Raw genomic sequence first — 23,875 nt, forward strand, 5'->3', positions numbered from 1 at the left:
AACCCAAGCCCGACGCCAGCCCAAGTTTGTGTTAAATTAAGCTCATCTTGGAGCTAGGTTGGTAAGCTGGAACTTGAACTAACTCGAGTTGAGACATGCTCAAGCTCGAAGTTTGTATTAGGACGAGGGTCACGAGGCCTAGATTGACCTCCAACCTGACCCAACCCGCTCAATTACCATGAAAAAGAAGCATAAAAAAAAAAAAAAAGATAATTTATTATTGACAGACAAAATACCTAATTCCCTCTGCATCTTTATTGCAAAAGTCAACCCATGGTTTGCCATGTAAAAATATCGGGTTAGTTGGTATTATAAATTTATAACTACATCAGTTAACTTAATAAATTGATGATACAAACAGGTCGGGTATTAGTTGGTATTATAACTATATCAGTTAATAAATTGATGGATACAAACGGGTCGGATTTTTTTTTCTTTTTGAAAAGAGAAGAAATGTATTACACACATTAATTAGCTTTTACATTCTTATTTGATGTCGTCCAAGGAGCTAGAATCAATTAGGCTATGTTTGGTTTGAAGGAAAAGGTAGGAAAACCTATACAAGGTTTTTCAAATTTTTTCTTTCTTTTCCTACCTTTTCCTTCGAACCAAATATAACATTAGGACTTAACACAATTAGTTAACTCTAACAAAGAGAAATAATAAGCATTGGGTGGATTGATGCCATAGATTAACAGAATTAGGGTGCTAGGTTAGAGGTTTGGCAATGTATGATGGGCAAATGGAGGTATCAGATCATTCAGCAGAGAAATTGAAGAGATTGGCAAATACGGTCATTGTTGTCGACTACTACTAAACTACGCCTGGCCTTCAGTCAGACATAAAATAGGCAATGATGGTTGGCCCTTCTGCTCCTCACGCGGCGCGAAGTTGGTTATGAATTGTAGTTTTACACTTTTATCCGTCCAAAATGGTGGATGACGATGAGAAGATGGATAGAAATAGTGATTGCCATTGACACTCGGGTACGAGGAGAGAGAGAGGGTTGGATGATGGATGGCCGCCGTTCTCCGGGTGTTTAAGAAGGAAACCTCCGAATGAAAAAACTTTTGGATCTAAATGGGTATGGTTAAGGGCTTTTTTTTTTTTTTTTTGGTATTTTTGTAATTCCATGGGTTGGGAGAAAATCGGGATGCCAATTGATGCGTTATGATTTTAATGGTATTTTTAGGGCGGTGGAGATGAGATCTAAAGCCTGAAATAGAATCATCACTTGATAAATGGGTAGATAGAGGAATTTTGAGCTAAAATTTAACTAAGTAGGTTTTTGAGGGTTCTAGATGAATTGATAAGGTTTGATCAACTCAAATGTGTTTAAATTAGGAGAACTTGTGGTATAGGTGTTCCGACCAATTTGGAATGGAATCTTGGATAGGTCAAGGGTTAAATGAATGAATTTTGTTATGAAATTTAATAGGTTGAATGAGTTTGACTTTTGGGGTTAAAGATAGGTTGGTTTGGTGTGATCAGTGAGATATGGATGAGTAGTTTTACTCTTTGAAGGCCTTAGTTAATCGGAATCGTTGAAATGAAATCTTTGATGGGTGGTGTTGATGAGATCATTAGAGTTCAAAGCTTAAGATTTGGACTATTTGGTTCTGATGAGGGCAGATTTGGCCCTCCAGTGAAATTGTGACATGTGGCACCTTGTGACAACTAGGAAAACACCCAGCCAACAAACTTACGAAGTTGGTGACCCACCCGGGCACCAGTCTGGCCGGCCTGGCGCAACCTGCGCGCAGCCTGACGTGCGCCTGCGCGACCTGCGCGCGGCACACGCGACCTGCACGAACTGCGCATGGCACGCGCGACCTGCGCGGCGCGCACACACGGCCTGCGCGAACTGCGCATGGCACGCGCGACCTGCGCGGCACGCGCGCGGCCTGCGTGTACTGTGCACGGCCTGCGCGAGCTGCGTGCGGCGTGCGGCCTGCGCGACCTGGCCAACCTGGACCAGCCTAGCACATGATCCGGCCAAGGCGCCCACTGATGAACCTGGCCTAGACACTGACCCGCCGACTGACACAGGTGCCAGCTTGACGACCTGGTCTAGACACTGACCCGCCAACTGACACAGGCGTCGACCTGACGACCTGGCCTAGACACTGACCCGCCGACTGACGCAGGCACCCCTCTGACAACCTGGCCCAAGCGCCAACCTGGCCGCCTGACACAAGCGCCAGCCAGACGACCTCGAGGAGTTTACCACCGTACCCCGGTTCTGACAGGATGTGACAAGTCTTACCGTTTGGAGGCTTTTCACCCACCTAACCCGCGAGGACTCCGGTATATAAAGACCTCACCCCCCAAAGGGGAGGGGGATGAAAAAGGGGAAATAACCCCTGCTCTCTAGCTCTCTCATATTATCTTCAAAGCTCTCTACAATAAGAGTGCTAACTTAAGCGTCGGAGAGCCCCCACTGGGAAAATACCCCCGGGACCTCTGATTTAGTTCTCGCAGGTCCCTCAGCTCCCGCAGCCTACAAAGGAAAGAAGACCACCTCATGCAGAGGGCAGTCGGATTGCGCCGCACCAGGGAGCTCCAGCATTCTCTAAGTCATCGGCCGCCTAGTAGGCAGTCTACCACCAGACAGTTCGCCACCAGGCAGTTCACCACCGAGTAGCTTGCCACCGGGCAGTTCACCACCAGGCAATTCGCCACCAGGCAGTTCGCCACCGAGCAGTTCGCCACCAAGCAGTTCGCCACCAGGCAGTTCGCCACCAAGTAGTTCGCCCCTAGGCAGTTCTCCACCGAACAGTTCGCCAATAAGCAGTTCACTACCAAGTAGCTCATCACTAAGGCATGCCACCACCGGGTCAAATAACAAGGTACTTAGCCAAAAAATTTTACATCACAAAACATTGGTACGTGGCCGAAAACGGTTACATCAGGTTCTTTGATATTTCAGGGAGAATAAAATAGTATGATCGAGTGTTTGGGAGGGGGATCGGGCAAAGGATGGAGCAAAAACCAGGTACTAATGCTTTTGAATTGTTCTCTATATTTAAATCTTTCTTTTATGGTACACAAATCGGTTCTATACAGATCTACCAATGAGATGATTATGTCCTTTTCTTTGTGATGTCCTGTATGCAAGCTTTTGGAATGGGTTTGACTATGATACTGGTATCAAATTTCTAGGGGAGTGTGGTTATTCAAAGTCCTACAGCATACTTTCTTTGTGATGTCATGTATAGGTTTGTGGAATGGGTTAGACTATGATAACGAAAAGGCATGATATTGAAATAATAGTAATTTATAATTAATCAATCATGGTTTTCAAAATCGGACCGGGAAAATCGGGACTAGTTCTGTTTTTTCAAAACTCGTTGATTTTGGTCAATGAATCATTGAACCGGGCGATTAACTATTCGAACAGTTTTAAATCTTTTAACTATTTTTTATTTTTTTATTTTTTTTATTTTTTGTCAAAACGGGCTGACGTTCAATTCAAATGATCAGACCGCTTGACCCAGAAACCAGACCCCTGACCGGTTCGGTTTCCGGGTCGATTTTGAAAACCATGCAATTAACCAATATCATGAAAGTTTGTGTTGGAAAGTGGTAACTAATCAGCTTGGCAAAGAGTTTGCTGTTGGATGTCTTATGCTAGTTGTAAAACAGATGCTTGGGCAACAGTGGCCCACATCAATCATCATGTGGGAACTTTGGAAGGAACGGAAGCGGAGAGGCTTGTACGTCCAATATACTGATTAGAAACATCGAACAGCGATTGATGGACTGTAAAAAATAGTTTTCCACCTGGGTGGTGGGCGATTAATCATTCATATTAAATAGAGTCAGCCCACGAAGTCCCAGTCAAATAGTAAAATTTTAAGAAGTAGAAAGAAATACAATAGATTGTAAAACAACTATAGAAATTTTGTAGAAAAGTTAGGGGGATAGACTATAAATGGATCAGATTCTTATCGGATTCAACAAAATCCGAATCTTATCGGGTTTGGATTTAATCTGATTCTACTTTAATTTTTTAATACAAAAATTTAAAAAGTTAGTTACTTTTCAACTTTTATATATAATAAACTAAGTGGGGACCCATAGAGAAAATATGAAAGATTGCATAATTTTATTTACTATTAATTAATTGATAAATTAATAATCAAAATTTGTTGTTAATTAACTAAAAGTATTCAAAGTTATTGTTAATATTAAAATTTTAACAATTGTATTTTTCATTTAATGATGATTTACAAAAAATAACTATTGTTAATTTAATATGAATAAATATTTTTAATAAATTTAATTTTATTAATCATTTGTAGTAATTTTAATAATCATTATTATTTTCATTATTTTTAAATAAAATTTTGAATGACTTTAAATAAATAAAAATAATAGCAAAAGCTAACATTTTTATTAATCTCACTAATAACTAACAATTATATAGGAATGGCAATGGGACAGGTTCGGGGCAGGGCACCCCACCCCGTAGTCATGACACTCTACCCTATCCTCACGTTGTCCCTAGTGTCAAGCGGGTATAAGGCAAGGCACCCATTCCCGCTAAGGGTGGGGAATCCTTGAATTTCCTCACCTCGCCCATAGTGTCGGGTGAGTATAGGGCAAGGGACCCAATCCTCATCAAGGATGGAGAACCCTCGAATTTTCTCGGCCCCGTCCCTAGTGTCAAGTGGGTACAAGGCAAGGTACCCACTCCTCGTCAACCTAATATTCAATTTGATGACAAAAATGACCAAAAGGATACATTGAGTATCAACCACATGGTAAATTTCTAAGAATACACTAAATTGTCTTTAATTTTTAACAATGTAATTTTATTATTTTTTGGAAAATTTATTACATTTGTGTAATTTTGAAAATTTATTTAAACTTATTTTTAAAAGTTTTATTAAATAATTTATTTTCTTTTTAAGAGGTTTACTTATAGAATTACACTAATTGATCTTATATTTTCTAATATAAACTAATCAATAATTTCCTTTTTCCATTATTATACTAATTTATCATAATAATTTGTGTAATTATTGGTTCAAATTACAGATTTCCCTTTCCCATACTCATTTACATTTAATAATTTTCAATAATTTAAAATGAAAATTGCATAATTTTTCAATAGTTTTCCAAAATATATCAAATGTAATAAATTTTTCTAAAATTTCCAAAATATTCCAATAATTATTTAATAGATTTTAAATAAAATTTCAAAAATTTTACATCTTTTAATTTACAAAATGTTATTTTATGAAAATGTAGTTTTATGAAAATTTTTGAAAAATATATTACATTTGTGTAATTATGGAGATTTATTGAAATTTATTTTAAATTGTTATTATATATTTATTTTTATTAGGTAGTTTTCTAACAAAATTACACTAGCTTATCTTTTATTTTCCAATATAAATTAATTAATAATTTTATTTTCCAACATTATAATATTTTATTCCCCTATTTACATTCAGATATTAACTATAATAATAGCAATAACTAAAGTTTTTTACTTTTTTATAATTGTTAAATATAATTTTCAATTTTATAGAAATTAATTAAAGAATTTTTAGTTACTATAAAATGTTGTTAATTAACATGAATATAGCAGTTTTTACCTAAAATACTTTAAAAAGTCATGATGAATTAATTAATAACAATATTTATTAATTCTGATAGTTTACTAACCATACTAATAAGAATATTTATTTTTTGATAATTTACTAACCGTATTTATTAACTTTTGGTAATAACACTATTTGATACTCATTGAATATTGGTTGGGTTAAATATTAATCATATTTAACTATTTATTAATTAATATGAATGTTTTAAATGAGGGAGAATTAATATAGATTGGGGGAGAGATTTTAAGAATTGATTGGGGAGTGGGGCAACATGATAAGTTCCTAATGGTTTAGAGGAAAAACATTAGGAGAGAGATTCTAGGAATATTTTTAGGTAGTTGGGTTGTAAATGGTGACATGGCTTAATGAGAGTGGTGGGAAGGGGAGAGGAGAGAGAGTCAAGGAGAATGTAGGGTGGGGGTAATGGAGCAAGGAGAGTTATATATATATATATATATATAGATTAATCTAAATATAACATACTAAATTTATTATTATTATTATTATTATTATTATTATTATTATTATTATTATTATTATTATTATATTCATATATAATATAATATATAAAAATATTTTTTGATAATTTTAAATATAATTATATAAAACTTATATATTAAAAGTAATAAATATTATAATATAATTGAATTCGGATTTTAATTAGATTAGATGTAGTCAAATCTAAATCTGATCCAATTACATAAATACGTCATTTAAACCCAAGATAATTGGATCTGATGTTAGATTGAACCACAGATTTTTGGGTATCATTGTAGGGCTATATAGGGATATCTTTAATATTATATATTCATCATATTAAAAATAAACATGGTAAATAAAATTATTTATATTAATGTAGAAATAACATAAAAATTAAAAATCTAAGGATTAATGTCTAGCATGTGACCCAATAAATAGATCAAATGATCTATTCATTAAATTAAATAAGTCATCATTTTGTTTTCTACATTTAAACAAATTGGTGGTAAATCCACCTATACACTATGCTTCAATTATATATCATTGTTACATGTTTTAATAATAATATTAAAATTACTACTATTATATCCACTACTACTATTATCATTATAATCATCATCATCATCATCATTTCAAATTGCCATGTGAAATAATAATAGCTGTAGTGATGATGATGATGATGATGATGATGATACGGAAACAAACATCAATAAAATGATGATGATGATGTGTCATCATATCATTGCTTCATACAATAAATAGGCCAAATGAAATGCTACACACATGATGTTGAATCATTATTCACTTATTTGATGCATTTATGCTATTATTAAAAGTATGAATGAGATGTCAAATATTTAGACTTTTTCTTAACTAAATACTTTATTTTTTTTAATTTGGCTCCTTTTTCATTATGAAGGTAGAAAATGTAATTTGTAGTGTCATTTTTTAGTTCATCTTACTCTCTAACATTAAAACATATATTTAAGGGATTTTTTTGCTCTAAGCCTCTAACAACCCCTAAACTGTGCAAAAAAAAAAAAACAATTTTGAACCTAAAGAATAAAAAGGGTCATTTTCGACCCCAAATATTGATGAAAAGGCCTTTTGTATGCAAAAACAGACCACATAAGAAATGGCGTTGACAGATCTATTATACAACATTTTGTGGCATTGCTAAAGTTTGAAAATGACCACTTTCAACTTTAAAGTTTGAAAATAGGCCACTTTAATAAAGTTAAGTAAATTACTTTAGGATCTAATTAAATGACCATAAAATATTTAATTTACTTAATTAAATTAATTAAGTAAAACAAAAAATTACACTAATTTAATTAAGTAAATTAAATTAATTGCTTAGTTAAGTAAAATAAAAATTACATTAATTAAGATAATTAAGTAAATTAAGGATACAAGATTAATTAATTAAATATAATAAACAAAAGCTAATTGATCTAAATAAGTAAATTAAGTCGCAAGGTTTTAAAAACCAATCCGAAGTGGAATCACTTTTGGTCACTGGTTTCTAGGTCAATAGTTCGATTGTTTGGTCCAAATGGATCAACCCATGACATTTTGAAAAATAAAAAATAACCCAAAAACAATTTATTGGATCGAAGAGTTTAGCAGTTTAGCTGTTTGGGTCAATAGTTTGTTGACCAAGTTAAAAATTTCGGGCAGTCAAACTATTCAACCCAGGAATTGATTAATTGTCTAGTTCCATTTTATACCCAAGTGGTCAAACCATTCGAGCTAAGAATCAATCAATGACCCAATTCCATTTTATACATGGCCAAGATTTTTTTTATAAAAAAAAAAAAAAAAAAAAAAAAAAAAAAAAAACACCTTGGACTCCTGTCCCGAATGGTTGAACTGCTAAATTGTTCGATCTAGTAAATGGTTTTTGAGTTATTTTTTCTTATAACTATATATATATATATATATATATATATATATATATTTTTTTTTTTTTTTTTTTTTTTTTCTAAAATTTCATGGGTTGATCCATTCGGATCGGACAATCGAATTGTTGACCTATAAATTAGTGGCCAAAGTGGTTCCATTTTGTGTTGTTTTTTAAATTTGGCTTAGTTTACTTATTTAGATTTATTAGCTTTATTTATTTAATTTAATTAATTAACTGAGTTAAATAAGTTAAATACTTTAGTGTTATTTACTTAATTAACTTTATTAAAGTGGCTCGTTTTCAAACTTTAAGGCCAAAAGTAACATTTCACAAACTTTAGCAGTGCCACATAATTTTTCAAACTTTAGGGCCGAAAGCAATTTACTTAATTAACTATATTTGTCAATGTTGTTTCAAATGCCGTTTGTGTTTGCATACAAATGGCCTTTTATCAAAGTTTGGGGTTGAAAAAGGCCCTTTTTATTCTGTAGGATCGAAATTGGCCTTTTCGCAAATTTTAGGGGTTGTTAGAGCCAAAAATCCTACATTTAAGGTATTAACTCTTAATCTCTTTCATTAGACCCAATATTTAAAGCATTTCTACTTTTTACCATTGATTTTCGTTGAAAAAATCATTAATTAAATCTATAACACATGAATTTAATAGTATAGAAACCTATGTTTTTAAAATAACATAAAAATGCAATATTGAAATTATCATCTAATTGTTGACCAAGTCAGTAAGAAGATTTAAAACCAAGTATTTAAATTGGATGGTAATAAATCCACTAGTACACCAAGTTTCCATTACTTATCTTTATTACATGGGTTTTAATGAGAAATACAAAGAAACCATCGTCGTCGTCATTATTTCAAATTGCCATATGCAATAATAGTAGTAGTAGTAGTAGTATTAATAATAATAATATAAAGAAAATGAACATCAATTGAATGATGATGATGATGATGATGCATTATCATCATTATTTTAGAGAGAAAACTAGCTAAATGAAATTGACATGTATATATATATGCATGCATGCATGCATGTATGTATGTATGTATGTATGTATGTATGTATGTATGTAGGTTTGTATGCATGTATGTATGAATAAGGCATTAACTCTGAATCTCTCTCATCAAATATCCTACATTAAAGTATTTTTGTTTCTCATTATTGAATTCCACTAATTTTCAATGAAAACGTATTAATTAAATCTACAACTCATAATATAATGGTACAATAATATTATGTTTTACAAATATATATCCTAAAAATAAAATTGTATTTCCAAATAGACGGCAAGTTAATGTATCACCCATCCAAGTCAAATGGATCAACCTATGATATCATAATTAACTAAAATTAAAAATATATAAAATAAAATAATTACAAGAAAATATAAACATTTTGTAGAAAAATTGAGCACTTCTCTAATATTATAAATTCACCAAATCACACAAAATAAGTGTGCTAAATAAGATTTATTTTGTTAATTATAACTACATAATACAAAATTTAATATTTCCTTGAAAACAAAATCATTTTTCTTTAGGCAACAAGTTGACAACTCAACTATTTTGGTCAACACATGATGTCACAATTAAATAATAAAATTTAATAATAGATAACAATGCACAGTACTAAATAAAAATATATCAAAATTAGGGCACATCCCTAATTTTATATATTCATCATACTAAAAAAGTAAATATCATAAAAAGTTATTTTTATTAGTGACGAAAATGGAAAAAAAAAATTAAATTAACATAGAAACAAAATCATTTCTCTATTTGAGTCTAACTAGTTAAAGCATGATGTAATTAATTAAATAATAAAATTTTAAAACTAGATATAAATATAAAATTTTACAAAAAAACAAAAAATTTTGTAGAGTAACCCAAACTCATCACTAATATTTTATATTTTTCATATTAAGCAAAAGTAACTGTGATAAATATAAAAATGTAAAATTACAAAATTTAACAATTTTGAAAAATAAATAGAAATAAGAAAATACAAAAATTGCAAACATTTTTAGAAAAAACTTGGGTACATCTTTAATATTATATAATTATATTAAAAAATAAGTATGACAAATAAAAAACATTTTATTAACAATGGAAATGTAATATAAAATTTAAAACTGACCTAAAAATGAAACTATTTTCCATTTAGGTGGTAAGTAATTCTGAATTTCACTGTAGACCTACAATAATTCAAATTTTAAAATAACTCCACTTATAACACTAATACCCGCCCGTGAATTAGCATCAATTCTGAGTTGGCACCTACCCTAACTGTACAATAGAGTTGAGATTTATTGGGGTGGACTGAACAATAAAAACCCCTAAAAGTAAATGATAACTACACTAGTGGTGTGTATCTAGATTAGCATCTAGAGAGAGAAAACCAACCACTAACAGATAACTAAGAAAAGGACCAGTTACAAAAAGGTAACTGTGAGAAAGACTAAGTACTCAAGTAATATCAACTTGAGATTTAAGTTGTTGGACTACTATCGGAACCTTAAGGACAAATCAAACTATAGAAATTAAGTAAATGATATAAATGAATAATAAACAAATAAGGAAAGAACTAGCCATTGTTGAACTACAATGGCACCAAACACAAGTAAATGATATATTTCAAACATGAGTAGTCTGCTTGTCGAAGTTGTTATTAAGGAAAGAACTAGCCTCAATACAAGTAGTAACATGTTTTGGATTCCTAAAATCAGTTTTTCTTTGAAGATGTTAGGGGATTGACCCATGATTCAGACCAAGGTTTTTAAAACCAGCTGGAAAAGAAACTGTTGTGGGGACTAGTATTTGGGTTGAACGGTTTGACTGTCCAGTTCGAATGGACAGCCCGTTTTGACTTAAAAATAAATAAATAAATGGTCAAAACTGTTGTTCAGGTCAACGGTTCAATGGTACGACTGCTCAGGTCAGCAGTTTGCCAACTAAATCAATGTTTTTTTGCCAAAAAGCGGTTTTGGATGAAACAAAACCAGTCAGATAACCGATTTTTGAGTTTTCCAATCCGATCGTTTGGTCTGGTCTTATTTTGAAAACCATGGTTCAGACTATTAGACTATTACAAACGCTATTAGCATTGTTTCAAACTCTATTCGACCATTACATTCAAAGTGAAAGTTTAGGTTGTCAATGGGTCGAGTCTAAGTCGGGACCAGCGAGAACCAGAACCGGCCCAATAGGAAATATTGAGGACCTAGAACGAACCAGACCCGATAGGGTCTGTAATTTTCAGACCTAGAACTGAACCGATCGGACATTCTCGGGATAATCAGGTCTGACCCGGCAGACCCGGTTATAATAAATAAATAAATAAATGTGTTTAATATGTATTAAATATTATATATAATTTGCTATGTATTATATGAATATAACTGTCTGAATTGGTTCGGGACTGGGTGAAATTGGTTCCATACTAATAATAAATGGTTCCAATTCCTGGAACCAAAACCGAGCAATAGGTTCGGGTCCATTGGGTTCGTTGGGTCGGACCCGACCCATTGACAGATGAAAGTGTCTTGCAAGTACATCATCCATCATTTTGCATGGAAGATCAGTCTCTCCATAAATTCATAGTGTTACCTATTTATCAGTTTTTGTCCATTGAAATGTTTAGAGAGTGGATTTTAAAATAAATTGTTTTGAGAAGTCACAAATTAAACCATTAATTTAGCAACATCAAGGAAACTCACCCACAAGTAGGGTACTGATTTTGGATATCCAAGCTTATATATGATCTGCCCTTATAGGATATAAACAAATCCAATATCTATTGGACCATTACATTCACTTATCAGAAATGTGCTAACATCATGCATATGATAGTTATTCACATAGGATACATTAGACAAGAAAAAAAAATTAAATTTGAGACATCAGATTTGTTCCTCATTAATTTTTAGCCGTTGGATCTGAAATTTGCTGATTAGTAGTGTAAAAAATGCTTGTCATCAATCTAGACTATTCATTGGGATTAAAGTGTGTAGAGTCTATGGATTACACCATCAATGATACATACTATATTCCTTTTTCAACAATTGAAAAATGACAATAACAAACGTTTACCAACAGCATGGTTGAAGAAATCAGCACTCCCATGCATACGTGGCATAAGCTATGGCATAAACGTTATCAAACAGGAGTTTGGATCATTTGCCAACGAAACACGTTCCAACCCTCTATCAATATTATCTATGCAGTACATCATTTCATATACGGCGGGTCTCACTTTTATGGTGGATTTTGGTCTTATTGTGAGATGTGCAGTGTAAAATGATATTGATAGAGAATTGGAATGTGTTTTGTTGATAGGTGATTCCAATTACATAAAAAAGAACCAAAAACAAAAGTCATATCAAACATTATTAAAGCTGCATTTGATATTTCTTATGTTAAGGAATTATTTTATTTTTACAATTAAAATGTTTCTTTGAACAATTAGATTTTAACAGTAAAAAGAAGATAAGACCTTAAACTCAAGAGTTCCAAATTTCGATCTCCTCCCAACTAAATGCATTCCAACTTGTATGAGGTGTGATGTTAAATCAGGTAGGGGTGTTGGAATGTGTTTATTGATGGGAGATCTGATTATTAACATCTCTTCTAGTACATCGCTTGCCAAATGGGCGTAATGAATATGTACGGGAAAGGTATGATACATTAGAAATGCTGTTGGATGTGGGGACAGAATGATGTCTTAATATATGAACGAAAATAGGTGTTAGGTGTTCTCGTGTAAATAAAAAGGATAGATTGCCCAATCAAATTGAAGTGAATTTGGTTATCAGTTCAGTTTAGGAGTACATTTTAGGTTATGTTTGGTTTGAAGGAAAAAGTAGGGAAAGGAAAGGAAAGGAAAGGCAAGAAATCATTTACAAATCTTGTATAGGTTTTGATTTCTTTCTCTTTCTTTTCTTACCTTTTCCTTCAAACCAAACATAGCCTAAAGGGAAAATTCCCTATTAGTACCTTGTAATTTGGGCCAAGTGTCACTTTGGTCCCCAAACTTTAAAATGCGACAATTCAGTATTCGAATTTTCAAAATATGATAATCCAGTACCTGTTGTTAACTAGCCATTAACCAACCGTTAAGTGGTATTTGAAAAATACATAAATGCCTTTCGAGTACTATCTAACTTTCTTTATCAACCTTCCAAACATTGGCAAAAAATTAACAGTCTCAAATCCTTGCCTTTTCTATTCAAGAAATTTGGGGTCACCAAAATGTGCACTGAAACGTGACCCCAATTTTCTTCAATGAAAAAGGCAAGGATTTGGGATTATTAAATTTTTGTCAACGTTTAGATGGTTGATAAAGAAAATTAAATAACACTTGAAGGGACAACTGGTTAATAGCTAGTTAACGGCAGGTAGTAGATTGTCACATTTTAAAAGTTTGAGTATTGAATTATCGCATTTTAAAGTTCGGACACCAAAATGGCATTAGGCCCAAAGTACAAAGTACTAATTAGGAATTTTACCGATATTAAACAAAAAAGTCATTTAGATTCTCAGTTTTAAATGAATTGAACCAAATTAAGTAAAAATGTTTATTCCCACTTTCAAATAAAAGCTTTTACTTTTAATGTGTTTACCCACTCAAAAAATATATAAACTTCAAATGGTAATTACCCTCATTAAAAAGAAAAAATAAAAACTTATTTCAAATTATGTAGGATCCATAAAATGGGTTTTTATTTATATATTAAATTTGATTTAATCTCTTAAGTCAAATAATAAATCTCTCTCTCTCTCTCTCTCTCTCTCTCTCTCTCTCTCTCTCTCTCTCTCTCTCTCTCTCTCTCTCTCTCTCTCTCTATATATATATATATATATATATATATATATATATATATATATATATATATATCCTAAATATACAATATAACAAATGGATGTCAAATAAATTTTATAAGGATACATGAATTAGAAAAAAAAATATCAGATTACTGGCCCCACTGTTTTGTAAACATTTGTCATTTTGTAAATTTTTATGTATTAGTAAACATTTCTCTTTTTTTCGAGAAATTCTGTTATAAGAAAAAGATATGATATGAGAAGAGTTTTGATCCATTAAAACCCACCCATGAATTTTGATAACTAACACCTGGCTGCAACTTTTATGATTTTAATTGACTGGTCAGAAATTTTTCATATATTATGTCTTTTCCATATCATAGTCGAACCCCTTTTTTTCAGTTCAGAAGTTCTAAGAAATATCAACGAGTTAATTAGGGTTGATAATTCAACTTTTTATATGGTCCTATAATGATGATAGCTTTTTTTTCCTTTTTGATATCAGTGTTATAAGGTTGAAAAAATCAAATGAAGAGAGAGAAAATTAAAAGAGAACAATTACCAAAGGAGAAGACAGACAAAATGTAGGCGTAAAAAACTTGATTCATTAATTTATATAAGAGGCATTGCCCTGACACTTCTGTGATTGTCAAACCAGCTGGGTACTGGGTAGTCTTCTTTATCCAAAATAAGCCTTTCATTTCCTTCATTAATTCTCAGGCCGATCTCATGGCATCCTTCACCCCTTCAAAGTATCCGAAGTATGTGATCTATCATCCTGAGAAAATACGGATTTCTGATATACTTGGTGCCTTGCTGTTTAGAAGGAGGTTATCAGTGACCTCAAATTTTGTTGAAATTGGCCATCAAGAAGAAACCAAGCCTGGGATTTCCTTCTTTACTTTCATATCCCTTATTACACTAATCGTCGAAAAGATATTACTATTGCTTGACAGACCTTTATATTATCTTGGTTTCATTGTAGAGTTCACTTGGAATCTGTTTTCGCTTAATGGTGGAATTATTGGACTGATTTTTCGAATCATCAAAGGTATTTCCTCAACAAGAGCCTCTGAACTGAACATCATATATATACTCAGTATACTATCTCAAAATTTGCATCAAATGGTTGCTCCTCTCTCTCTCTCTTTCTCTATCTATCTATATATCTATCTTTCCTTCTAGAATTCCAGAAGTAAGTTTTGCTTTATTTTCTGTTGTGCAGCGTCAATTATCATACCAAAGCGAGACTCTGTCAATTTCCGGTCAATAATTGGCTACATAGACGGAAGGAAGGATCTCTACTACTACAAAACTTCCTCTGATCTCAGTTTGCTGCCCGAGCAGGCGCTGTTGGACTCTGCCGAAGCGATTAATCCAGTACTAGATCTTTGTGTAATGGCTGCAAAAGTAGTTTACGAGAACCGAGCATACGTGGAAAATGTTATTACAAACCATTGGAAGGTATTTTTCTAATAATCAACGAGAATGGGCAGGGATCTGCTGCCAAAGACGGTACATTGGGAACATCTTTCCTGTCATTCATGGATGGCATCCAGGATCAGTTCCTCATACATAGGCGCCTCACAGGCACATCCACCGAGTATTGAGAACATCTCCCGTAAATAATAACTTATAAGTATTGGAGATGTGCATGTGAGATCGGTGTGAAGAGCAGATCCTGTCTCCATTGAGAGCATCTGATTTGGCAGTAGATCTGAATCCAATGAGAATAGGCCTGTTAATAAGATCAGGTCAGGTGAAGAAGTCTACACCATATTACATCTGCGCCCCCACATTATATCCAAACCATGCATTGAGAACATCTCCAAGTGACAAGTACAGGAGATGTTTCCAATGCACGCTCAGATGTGCATGTGGGGCACAGATGTAAATTCAGTCTATACAATACGCACCCAGGTATCTTCTATGCTGGAAGCTTTAGTCTTGATAGTCATCTTTGAGCACAATGATTATCAGGGTGTTTGGTTCCATTTACATTTATTGAGTAAACGTTTTATACTTGTGTGATCGTAAAACCGAGAAAAGCAATTAATGAGGACGTTTATGACACATAGACGCTATTAGGCACCACATCAGCAAAATGTTAATAAATGCCTACTCGTTTGAGGAAGTTCCAAAATGAAGCTTCCTGAAATGGGAGAGACATATAAAAACCGAAATTTACTCTTTTGCAAATTTTGATACACACAAATGCAACTAATGGGGCATTTGCTGATGGAGCGCCTATGTGATACAGTCAATAAACATTTACTCAATAAACTAAAATGGAACCAAACATATACTATGTAAACACTCTAAATTTTCTGACACTTGTCTCATAGGATCCCCGATCTACTATCCACACTATTCAAATGGTACTACAGCCTTACATATATGCAGCTGCAGTGTCTTGTGGGTTGTGGGTAGGTGTGTGTACGTAGTGTTATTGTGGGTAGCAGATCCAGACGTTTTAATTACAGTAGCCTACCCTTCGAATGCAAATTTCCAAGAGGGTTGTTAGAGTATTTATTGAATCAATGCTGATTCATCATGCTCTAAGTAGAATTCCCATGAGAGACATGTGCACCCACACTACATCTCAATTATATATCGGGAATATATAGATGTTTTCACGCTGAGATGTGCATGTGAGACACGCTCTGTGGGGTGCCAATTGATCTACAAGGGTATTTTCGGGCGCCCCACAGCATATCTCAAACGTCTTTCACTGACAACCTGCAGAGATGTTTCTAATGTATACTAAAATATGGACGTGGGGTGTTTGTGGGGTACTTTCGGGCGCCCCCCGTGGGGCACAGATGTAAATTCAATCACGATATATCAAGTCAGTTCCAAGGTGCCATGTATTAGATCTTCGATGTGACATTATAATTGGACCAGTATCGGCCAACTTCCAAAGTATCAATACAAATGTTTATTTTGACCCAAACTCTTTTTTTACTTGTTTCGTTTGATAATTTGATACGTTATAGCCTTATAGGGTTATAGGGGATGTATCCCATTATCGGTTATTAAAGTTTAAAAATTGAAACGGTTAAGTACTTTTTTAGAGTATAAATCGATATGTAGCAGCATAGGTTGATACACACCGATATGTTTATGATATTTTGAACTTTGGTATCATCCAGTTCATTTAAACGAATGAATTTGATCTTGAATAACCCCAATTTGTAGTTAGCAATTTTTTAAGTATTTAATGATATATTAGAATATTTTGAACCTTGGTATTTTAATGAATCTAATCTTGAATAAACCTATTTTGTATCTAACAATTTTTTCGAGTAAAAATCACAAAACCTTGATACTCCATTGGGATGGATTTAGATTAGACTCGTAGGTTTATTGGATCTTACCAAATTAATGCTAAACATAGAACTCTGTCAATTAAATTGAGTCTTACCAGATACCAACAGTTGTATATAATAATGGGATCGATTTGGGTTTGTTATCTAGTTTTGGACTGGTTATGCATATTTTTTTACTGCATGGTTTTTAAAATCGGACCGGAAAAATTGGAATTTGACCGGTTTCATTTTTTTCTAAAACCGTTTTTTTACAAAATCGTTAATTTTGATTAATAAACTGTTAAATTGGTCGGTTAATAGTTTGAACCATTTTTTTATTTTTTTTTTTATTTTTTTTGTTAAAACGGATTAACCATTCGATCCGATAACCAGACTCCTGACTGGTTCGGTAGCTAAATCAGTTTTAAAAACCATGGTTTACTGTGACCCGGATCAGACCTGACTCACTGATGACACTATGAGCTCAGAAAACATGTTTAATTTTTGTATTTGTAATTAAAATTTTGTTGGTACAATTAATTCTTGTTTTGTCTTATGCAGATGCACTTCGTCGGATTTTATGATTTCTGGGATGGTAAGGCTAACTCTAAATCTTCACACAAAGTGACATTTTCTTTTCAACATTGTTTGTTTTGAGCAAGAGAAAAGTTTCGCTGAAATTTAGTAGCTATTTTATTTATTTTTCCATTGGTTGTATTATTTTGTATGTATTTGCATTGAATATATATTTACATTTGTTTTCTTTTCAATTTGAGTCTTGATAGTGAAAAACAGTTTTTTTTCCTTTTATGTTAAAATTAAACAGCCTAAGTGAATTAATGAAAAAATAATAAAAAATGATTTAAACATTATTAATTTAACAGTGGATATATGATTCATGTGGCCAGCCTCATGCATAGAAGATGATGGTGATGGTGATATATGATATAAAAGCTTTCAGTTTTCAAAATGAAAAAAAAAAAAAAAAAAATCCCCTTCGGCTATATTTGCTTTTATGTAAAAGGTGTTTAAATGAAATTTCTGTGTATCAGCCTAACAAGGGAAAAATTACAAGTATTTCAAAACAAAAAATTTTGCGTTCTTACAGCCATGACTTCGTTTTGTTTCAAGGTATATAAGCAAATTCATCCATATAAAAGCCAGTTTTCTCACCAGTGTTATAATTTTAATGGATTGAAAATGGGAATTTTCCAAAGAACCTTCCGTGGACGTAGGCACAAAATGCTGAACCATATATTAAATCTTGCTTTTTTAATTCTTCTCTTCCTGTCACAACAGATATATTAATATTTAGAATCAAATTAAATCTTATTCATTAGATTCAGATTTAATGGATCAAATTAGGATATTCAATGCACTTATTAAAATAAATTAATAATGCTGTATAATTTTAATAAAACAAATAAAAAATAACTTTGGTATTATATATCATGAATAAAATGGCTTAAATTAATTTTCTACGATGCTTGAACCTGATTCTTTTAACAAACATATTATTTTAATTTTATGTAGTTATCAAATCACGTCTGATGGAATTGATGTGGATCCATGTATGTACAATCCAATTATAAACAAATTGGCATGATGGCAACCAGTTGATTGGGTAGGGATAGATTTGAATTGAGCCGAGCCGAATATTTGACTATTTGAACTCAGTTTGCTAGAAAGCCATGAGGTTCAAGTTTAAGCTCGGTTTGAGTTAGAGAGCTGAATTCGAGTTCGGCTTGACTCAAAACCTTATAAGCTTGAGCTCCACCATGAACCAAGCTTCCTATAAAATTAAAATATTATAAATATATATATTTTTTTATCTTACATATAAGAATTTAAGAATTATAAAAATTAATTATTGTTAGACATATAAAAATTAATATTATTATATACATAATATATATTTATGTGTATATTATTTTTATATGTATAATATTTTACTATATCTATATATAGGCCCAATTAGGTTCACCATTCTTACAAGCTGAGTTACATTAGGTTTGAATTCGACTTGATTAGAAAACGAGCCTATATATTGGTCTTGAATTCGATTCAGTGCTTGTTTTAGAGCAAACTGATCTCAAATAGTTCGTGAAAGACTCAATTCATTTCCACCCCTAGTTATGGGTTTAGGGATGGGCTACCCCCATTGTATAGACCTAAAGAGCAAACTTAAAAAAGTAAATAAATATAAACAAGTTGAATTCTGTTTACCTTAATTCATCAATTTTATTCAAATTTGGATTCAAACAAATGGATACCATTTGCAACACTATTAAATGGATCTTATTTAATATAAATTCCATTGTTGATATGTGAAGGAGAGAAGATAAATGAAAGAAGCAAGAAGATATCAAAGAAAGCTTCAATACCTTAACACATTACCTATATCTATGCAGGTCATAAAAATTAAATCAGAATAGCTTATATTGTTGCCCTTCTATCTTTATTTGCACACATGCATAGCATCTGTCTCTTAAAACTAGTTTTTGTTAGTTATTTTTGTATAGTAAGTAGACTTGCTTACGGGTCGGGTCGGGCCGGGTTTTGCCCTTACATTAACAGAATATGTTCAGGCCCGAGCCCGGCCCAATCATCGAGCCTAGATCTTGAGTTCGAGCCCGACCCTCATATAAAGTCTGAAGCCCGGGTTCAAATCTGAGTCGGGTTAAAAATTTGGGAAAAAGTTATTTTTTCCTTTTTAATTCAATTAAAAGTTGTTTTATTTATACTAAAAGACCCCAAAACCTAAAAAAATAATGAAAAGTCTCATTATTACTTAAAAAAGAGAAGAAAAAAAATTATATTATATATATATGCTTTTTTATTATATAAAATATATTTTTATTAATATAATACATTATCAAGTCAGGTTCGGACTTGGGCTCAAACTGGTCTTTTTTGAAAAAACCTAAGCCCAACTTGAAAAAAATCAGGCCCAATTTTTTAAGCCCGAGCATGTGGACCTGAAATCTTGTCCAAGCCTGACAAAGCTGGGCCAACCCGTTGGGCTACCCTGCCCATGAACAGGTCTAATAGTAACCGTGGACCTTACAAAAAAAAAACCGCCCTTCTATCTTTACTTGCACATATGCATAACACGTGCCCCTTTAAACTAGTTTTTGTTAATTATTTTTGTAGAATAACCATAGACTTTACAAAAAAATAAAATCGTCATTTTTATTAGTTAACACATCCATGATCCTCATTTACCATAACAGAGCCCTTGTTGCAGAGTATTGGAAGAGCAAGTCTACCCAAGCTTTCATCTTCTGCGACAGGGCAAAAGATGCTCGGCTGATTGTTGTGGCATTCCGTGGCACCGAACCCTTCAATGCCAAGGACTGGGTCACTGATATTGACCTTTCCTGGCTGTCTATGGGCGACATGGGAAGAGTTCACAGAGGATTCATGAAAGCTCTCGGCCTTCAAGATGACAAGGATTTTCAGAAAGGTTGGCCCAAGGATTACGACGGAGACAAAGAATTGGCTTACTACATCATCAGAGAGAAGCTCAACACATTGCTTGAACACCACAAAGGTGCCAGGATAATATTAACAGGACACAGCTTAGGTGCTGCACTTGCGACAATATTTCCTGCTATACTTGCATATCACAAGGAAGATACAATCATGGATAGTTTGTTGGGTGTTTACACCTTTGGGCAGCCTAGAGTTGGAGATAAAGAATTTGGGAGGTTCATGGAGGGGAAGTTAAATAAAGTAGTTAGGAGGTATTTCAGAGTTGTTCATAGATTTGACATCGTTCCAAGGGTGCCCTTTGAAGATATTATCTCACAGTTCTCTCACTTCGGAGGATGCATTTACTACAAAACCTGGTATAACGTAAAGGTAAGTTATATCTACAAGTAAAGCAAATTCATGTCATTCATACAATCAACATCTCGCTCACAGCCAATGCGCTTAGGGTCTGTTTGGTTTATAGTTGGAATTGAAATTGGAGTCAGAATCGGAATTAAAATCCTTCGGAATGATCTATTCTCATAGTCTGTTTGCATGGTTCAAACAGTAACGGAAATATGAATTGGAATCAGCAGGATTGGAATTTTATTTCCAATGGTGGGGTAGGGAATGTCATTCCAACAAGAATGGGAATAGGATTTCGATTCCACTCAACCAAACAATTAGAACTGGAATAGCCTATTCTGATTCTGATTCCAGACCCCTATTCTTGTGAACCAAATGGGGCCTTAGGCTTGATTCTTTAGGCCTATATGATAAAATCATATTCATCAAAGAAGCCCATATGATAAAAATTGTCATTGTTGTCACCATTGTTATCAGAGTCTTATCCCAACTATATTGACTACCCTTCAATCCTATTTTATCATTACGTTTTGTTTAATGTCATATCTATTATTAAGTTATTAGTGTTTAAATCATTTCTTACTTCTTCGACCCGTGCCCTTTTTTGTCTTCTACTTTTCATCTTGCAAAGGAACATTAATTCTTATAAATGTTGCCAAATATCTTCTATGAATGTGATTAAACCATCTTAGTATAATGTCTCTCTCTCTCTTCTATGCATGTGATTAAACCATCTTAGTATAATTTCTCTTTTACAATTACTCCATTTACTATCATAAAGAATTGAATTGGCTTTCTGACTTTATCGGTTTATATTTGTTTGTATGAAACACTAGGTGCTGAAGGAAGAACCTAATAAGAACTACTTCGATCCCAAATACCATTTACCCATGTACTTTTACGCTTGGTTGGACTTATTTCTAGCTTTGTTTGTGGGCATCTATGAAGGAAGAGATTTCCCTGAGAGTTTTACTTCTATTCTGGTCAGGATTGTGGGGCTTCACATTCCTGGGTTGTCTTGCCACAGTCCAAGGGACTATGTTAACGATGCAAGACTTGGGAAATTAAATGTAGTGAAGAAGCCGGAGGATGCAGAGAGTCTCATTGTTTAATGATAACTTTTTATGTGGTTTTCATCATGTTCAAAAAGTACCTTTATATATTTAGGTCATATATTATGTTTGATGTTTTCCATTTGTCTTTTTAAATGAAAATAAAACAACCAATCGACAGTAGAGCTCAATCGGTAAGTTGTCTGGCTGTTTGTAGTAGAGAAGTTGTAATGAAATTCCACTGCCACCCGAGTTTGGGGGTGTTATGGGTGTGGGGACGGGCTGCCTCCATTGTGTAGCCCTATAAAATAAATGAAAATATAAGATGATGTATCACTTTAGTTATATTTTAGAGTTCATTCATTTTTTGAATTTAAGGAAATTTGGTCAATGAAATTTTGGTTCTATAAATAAGGGAAGAATTATTAATATTTAAATGGGATAAAATTGTCTTTTTTAATAATGACATTTTATTAGATGTAAACAAAAAGAAACTGGAAAACCGAATTAACTGAAACCGAATCGAAAAATCAGTTAATCAAATCGATCAATTTGATTTCGTTTGATAATCTTAAAAAGCCAAAAATTTTGATTCGATTTCAGATAACCTTATACAAAAAAATAATTTGTCACTCTATTCGCCTACTGCCTGGCGCCATTTTCAATTTTCAAACAAGTCCAAAAAAAATAATTTTAAAAATAGTTAGTACCTTACCTCTCTATATAAATTTATTATTTTTTTAAATCCAAATATCCAATTAACAAACCCGTGTGCGTCTGTCTCCGCCTGACACCTTTTCACTTTCTCCTCTTTTCAAGTTTTCCCCGGAAGCCTAAACCATAATAGGCAATAGGCTTTCTCTCTCTTAGTCTTTATAATTCTTCACTTTTTCCTCCTTGACTCTCTTCATCTTCCTAGTTTTTTGTCTGGCGCGTCTTCCGACCGATGACCTCTCAAGTCTCACATAATGGCCGATTCTTCTCTTGCTTCGGTGCTTACCTGTGCCCCTTTCTCTCTCTGTCGCCTGTCATCTCTTTCTTTGTTGTGTCAACCATCAAGATGCCGGTCACTGCCTCAACTCCGCCAAGACTGCCACATCCTAGGCTCTGTCGTTGTTTCTCTCATTCTTATCTCTGCGGCTCTGTCACCTCTCAACCTAGATAATTTTTTCTCTTTTTTTTTTTAATTTTGAGTGTAAGAAAAAAACCGAAAGACTGACCCATGATTAACCGATCCATCGATTAACACCAGTTAACCACTTACTTGGGTTCGGTTTTGATTTAAATTTTTAAAAAACCGATCAAGTCTATTCGGTTCAAAAAAACCTCAGTTCAGTTAACAGAACTATCAACACCCCTAACTTTTATGGCTAAAATAGTTATTGTATTATAAGAATAGAAATAAATGTACTTACCCCAAATAAGTAACTTCCCATAAAACAAATAACACCTAGGTAAAAAGTTGCAAAAGAGAGGTTTGGGCACCTAACTGTTATAATTCAAGGAATGTTATTTGTTAATGACTCATTAACTTCGCAATTGACAACAACCAATGTGGGCTTTAGTTGTTCTGGTTCCATAGAACTATTTGACGAAATTGAATCAAATTTAAACACTTGTAGAAAATATGTTTCTGGTTCTAACTCTACTCCCAACAAACCCAATCATAATATCAGGTCGGGCTATGCTTTAGTTGGGATAAGAGGCAGAGACAGAGCAGGGTGCAATAAAGGTCCACTGACAATATGACATTACTAGCCTGATAGACCGTGAAAGACGATCTCTTTTCTCATAGATGACTGAAATTAGTGCTCCAACCTGGAAGAGAGAAATAAGAAG

At 33.2% G+C, this 23,875-nt stretch overlaps 1 protein-coding gene across 1 annotated transcript; it reads left to right on the forward strand.

Moving 5' to 3' along the window:
- Positions 1 to 14,362: 14,362 nt before the first annotated feature.
- LOC148864713 (triacylglycerol lipase OBL1-like) lies at positions 14,363 to 22,381 on the forward strand. Its single transcript, XM_088977630.1, has 5 exons — positions 14,363 to 14,887; positions 15,062 to 15,300; positions 17,706 to 17,739; positions 20,392 to 21,008; positions 21,821 to 22,381. Exons 1-5 carry the CDS (start codon positions 14,566 to 14,568, stop codon positions 22,094 to 22,096), a joined length of 1,488 nt encoding a protein of 495 aa, XP_088833756.1. The 5' UTR covers positions 14,363 to 14,565; the 3' UTR covers positions 22,097 to 22,381.
- Positions 22,382 to 23,875: the final 1,494 nt, after the last annotated feature.

This window comes from Nelumbo lutea, chromosome 3 (assembly GCF_056320005.1).
Source record: "Nelumbo lutea isolate HS-2025 chromosome 3, American lotus-T2T, whole genome shotgun sequence".
Lineage (NCBI taxonomy): Eukaryota > Viridiplantae > Streptophyta > Magnoliopsida > Proteales > Nelumbonaceae > Nelumbo > Nelumbo lutea.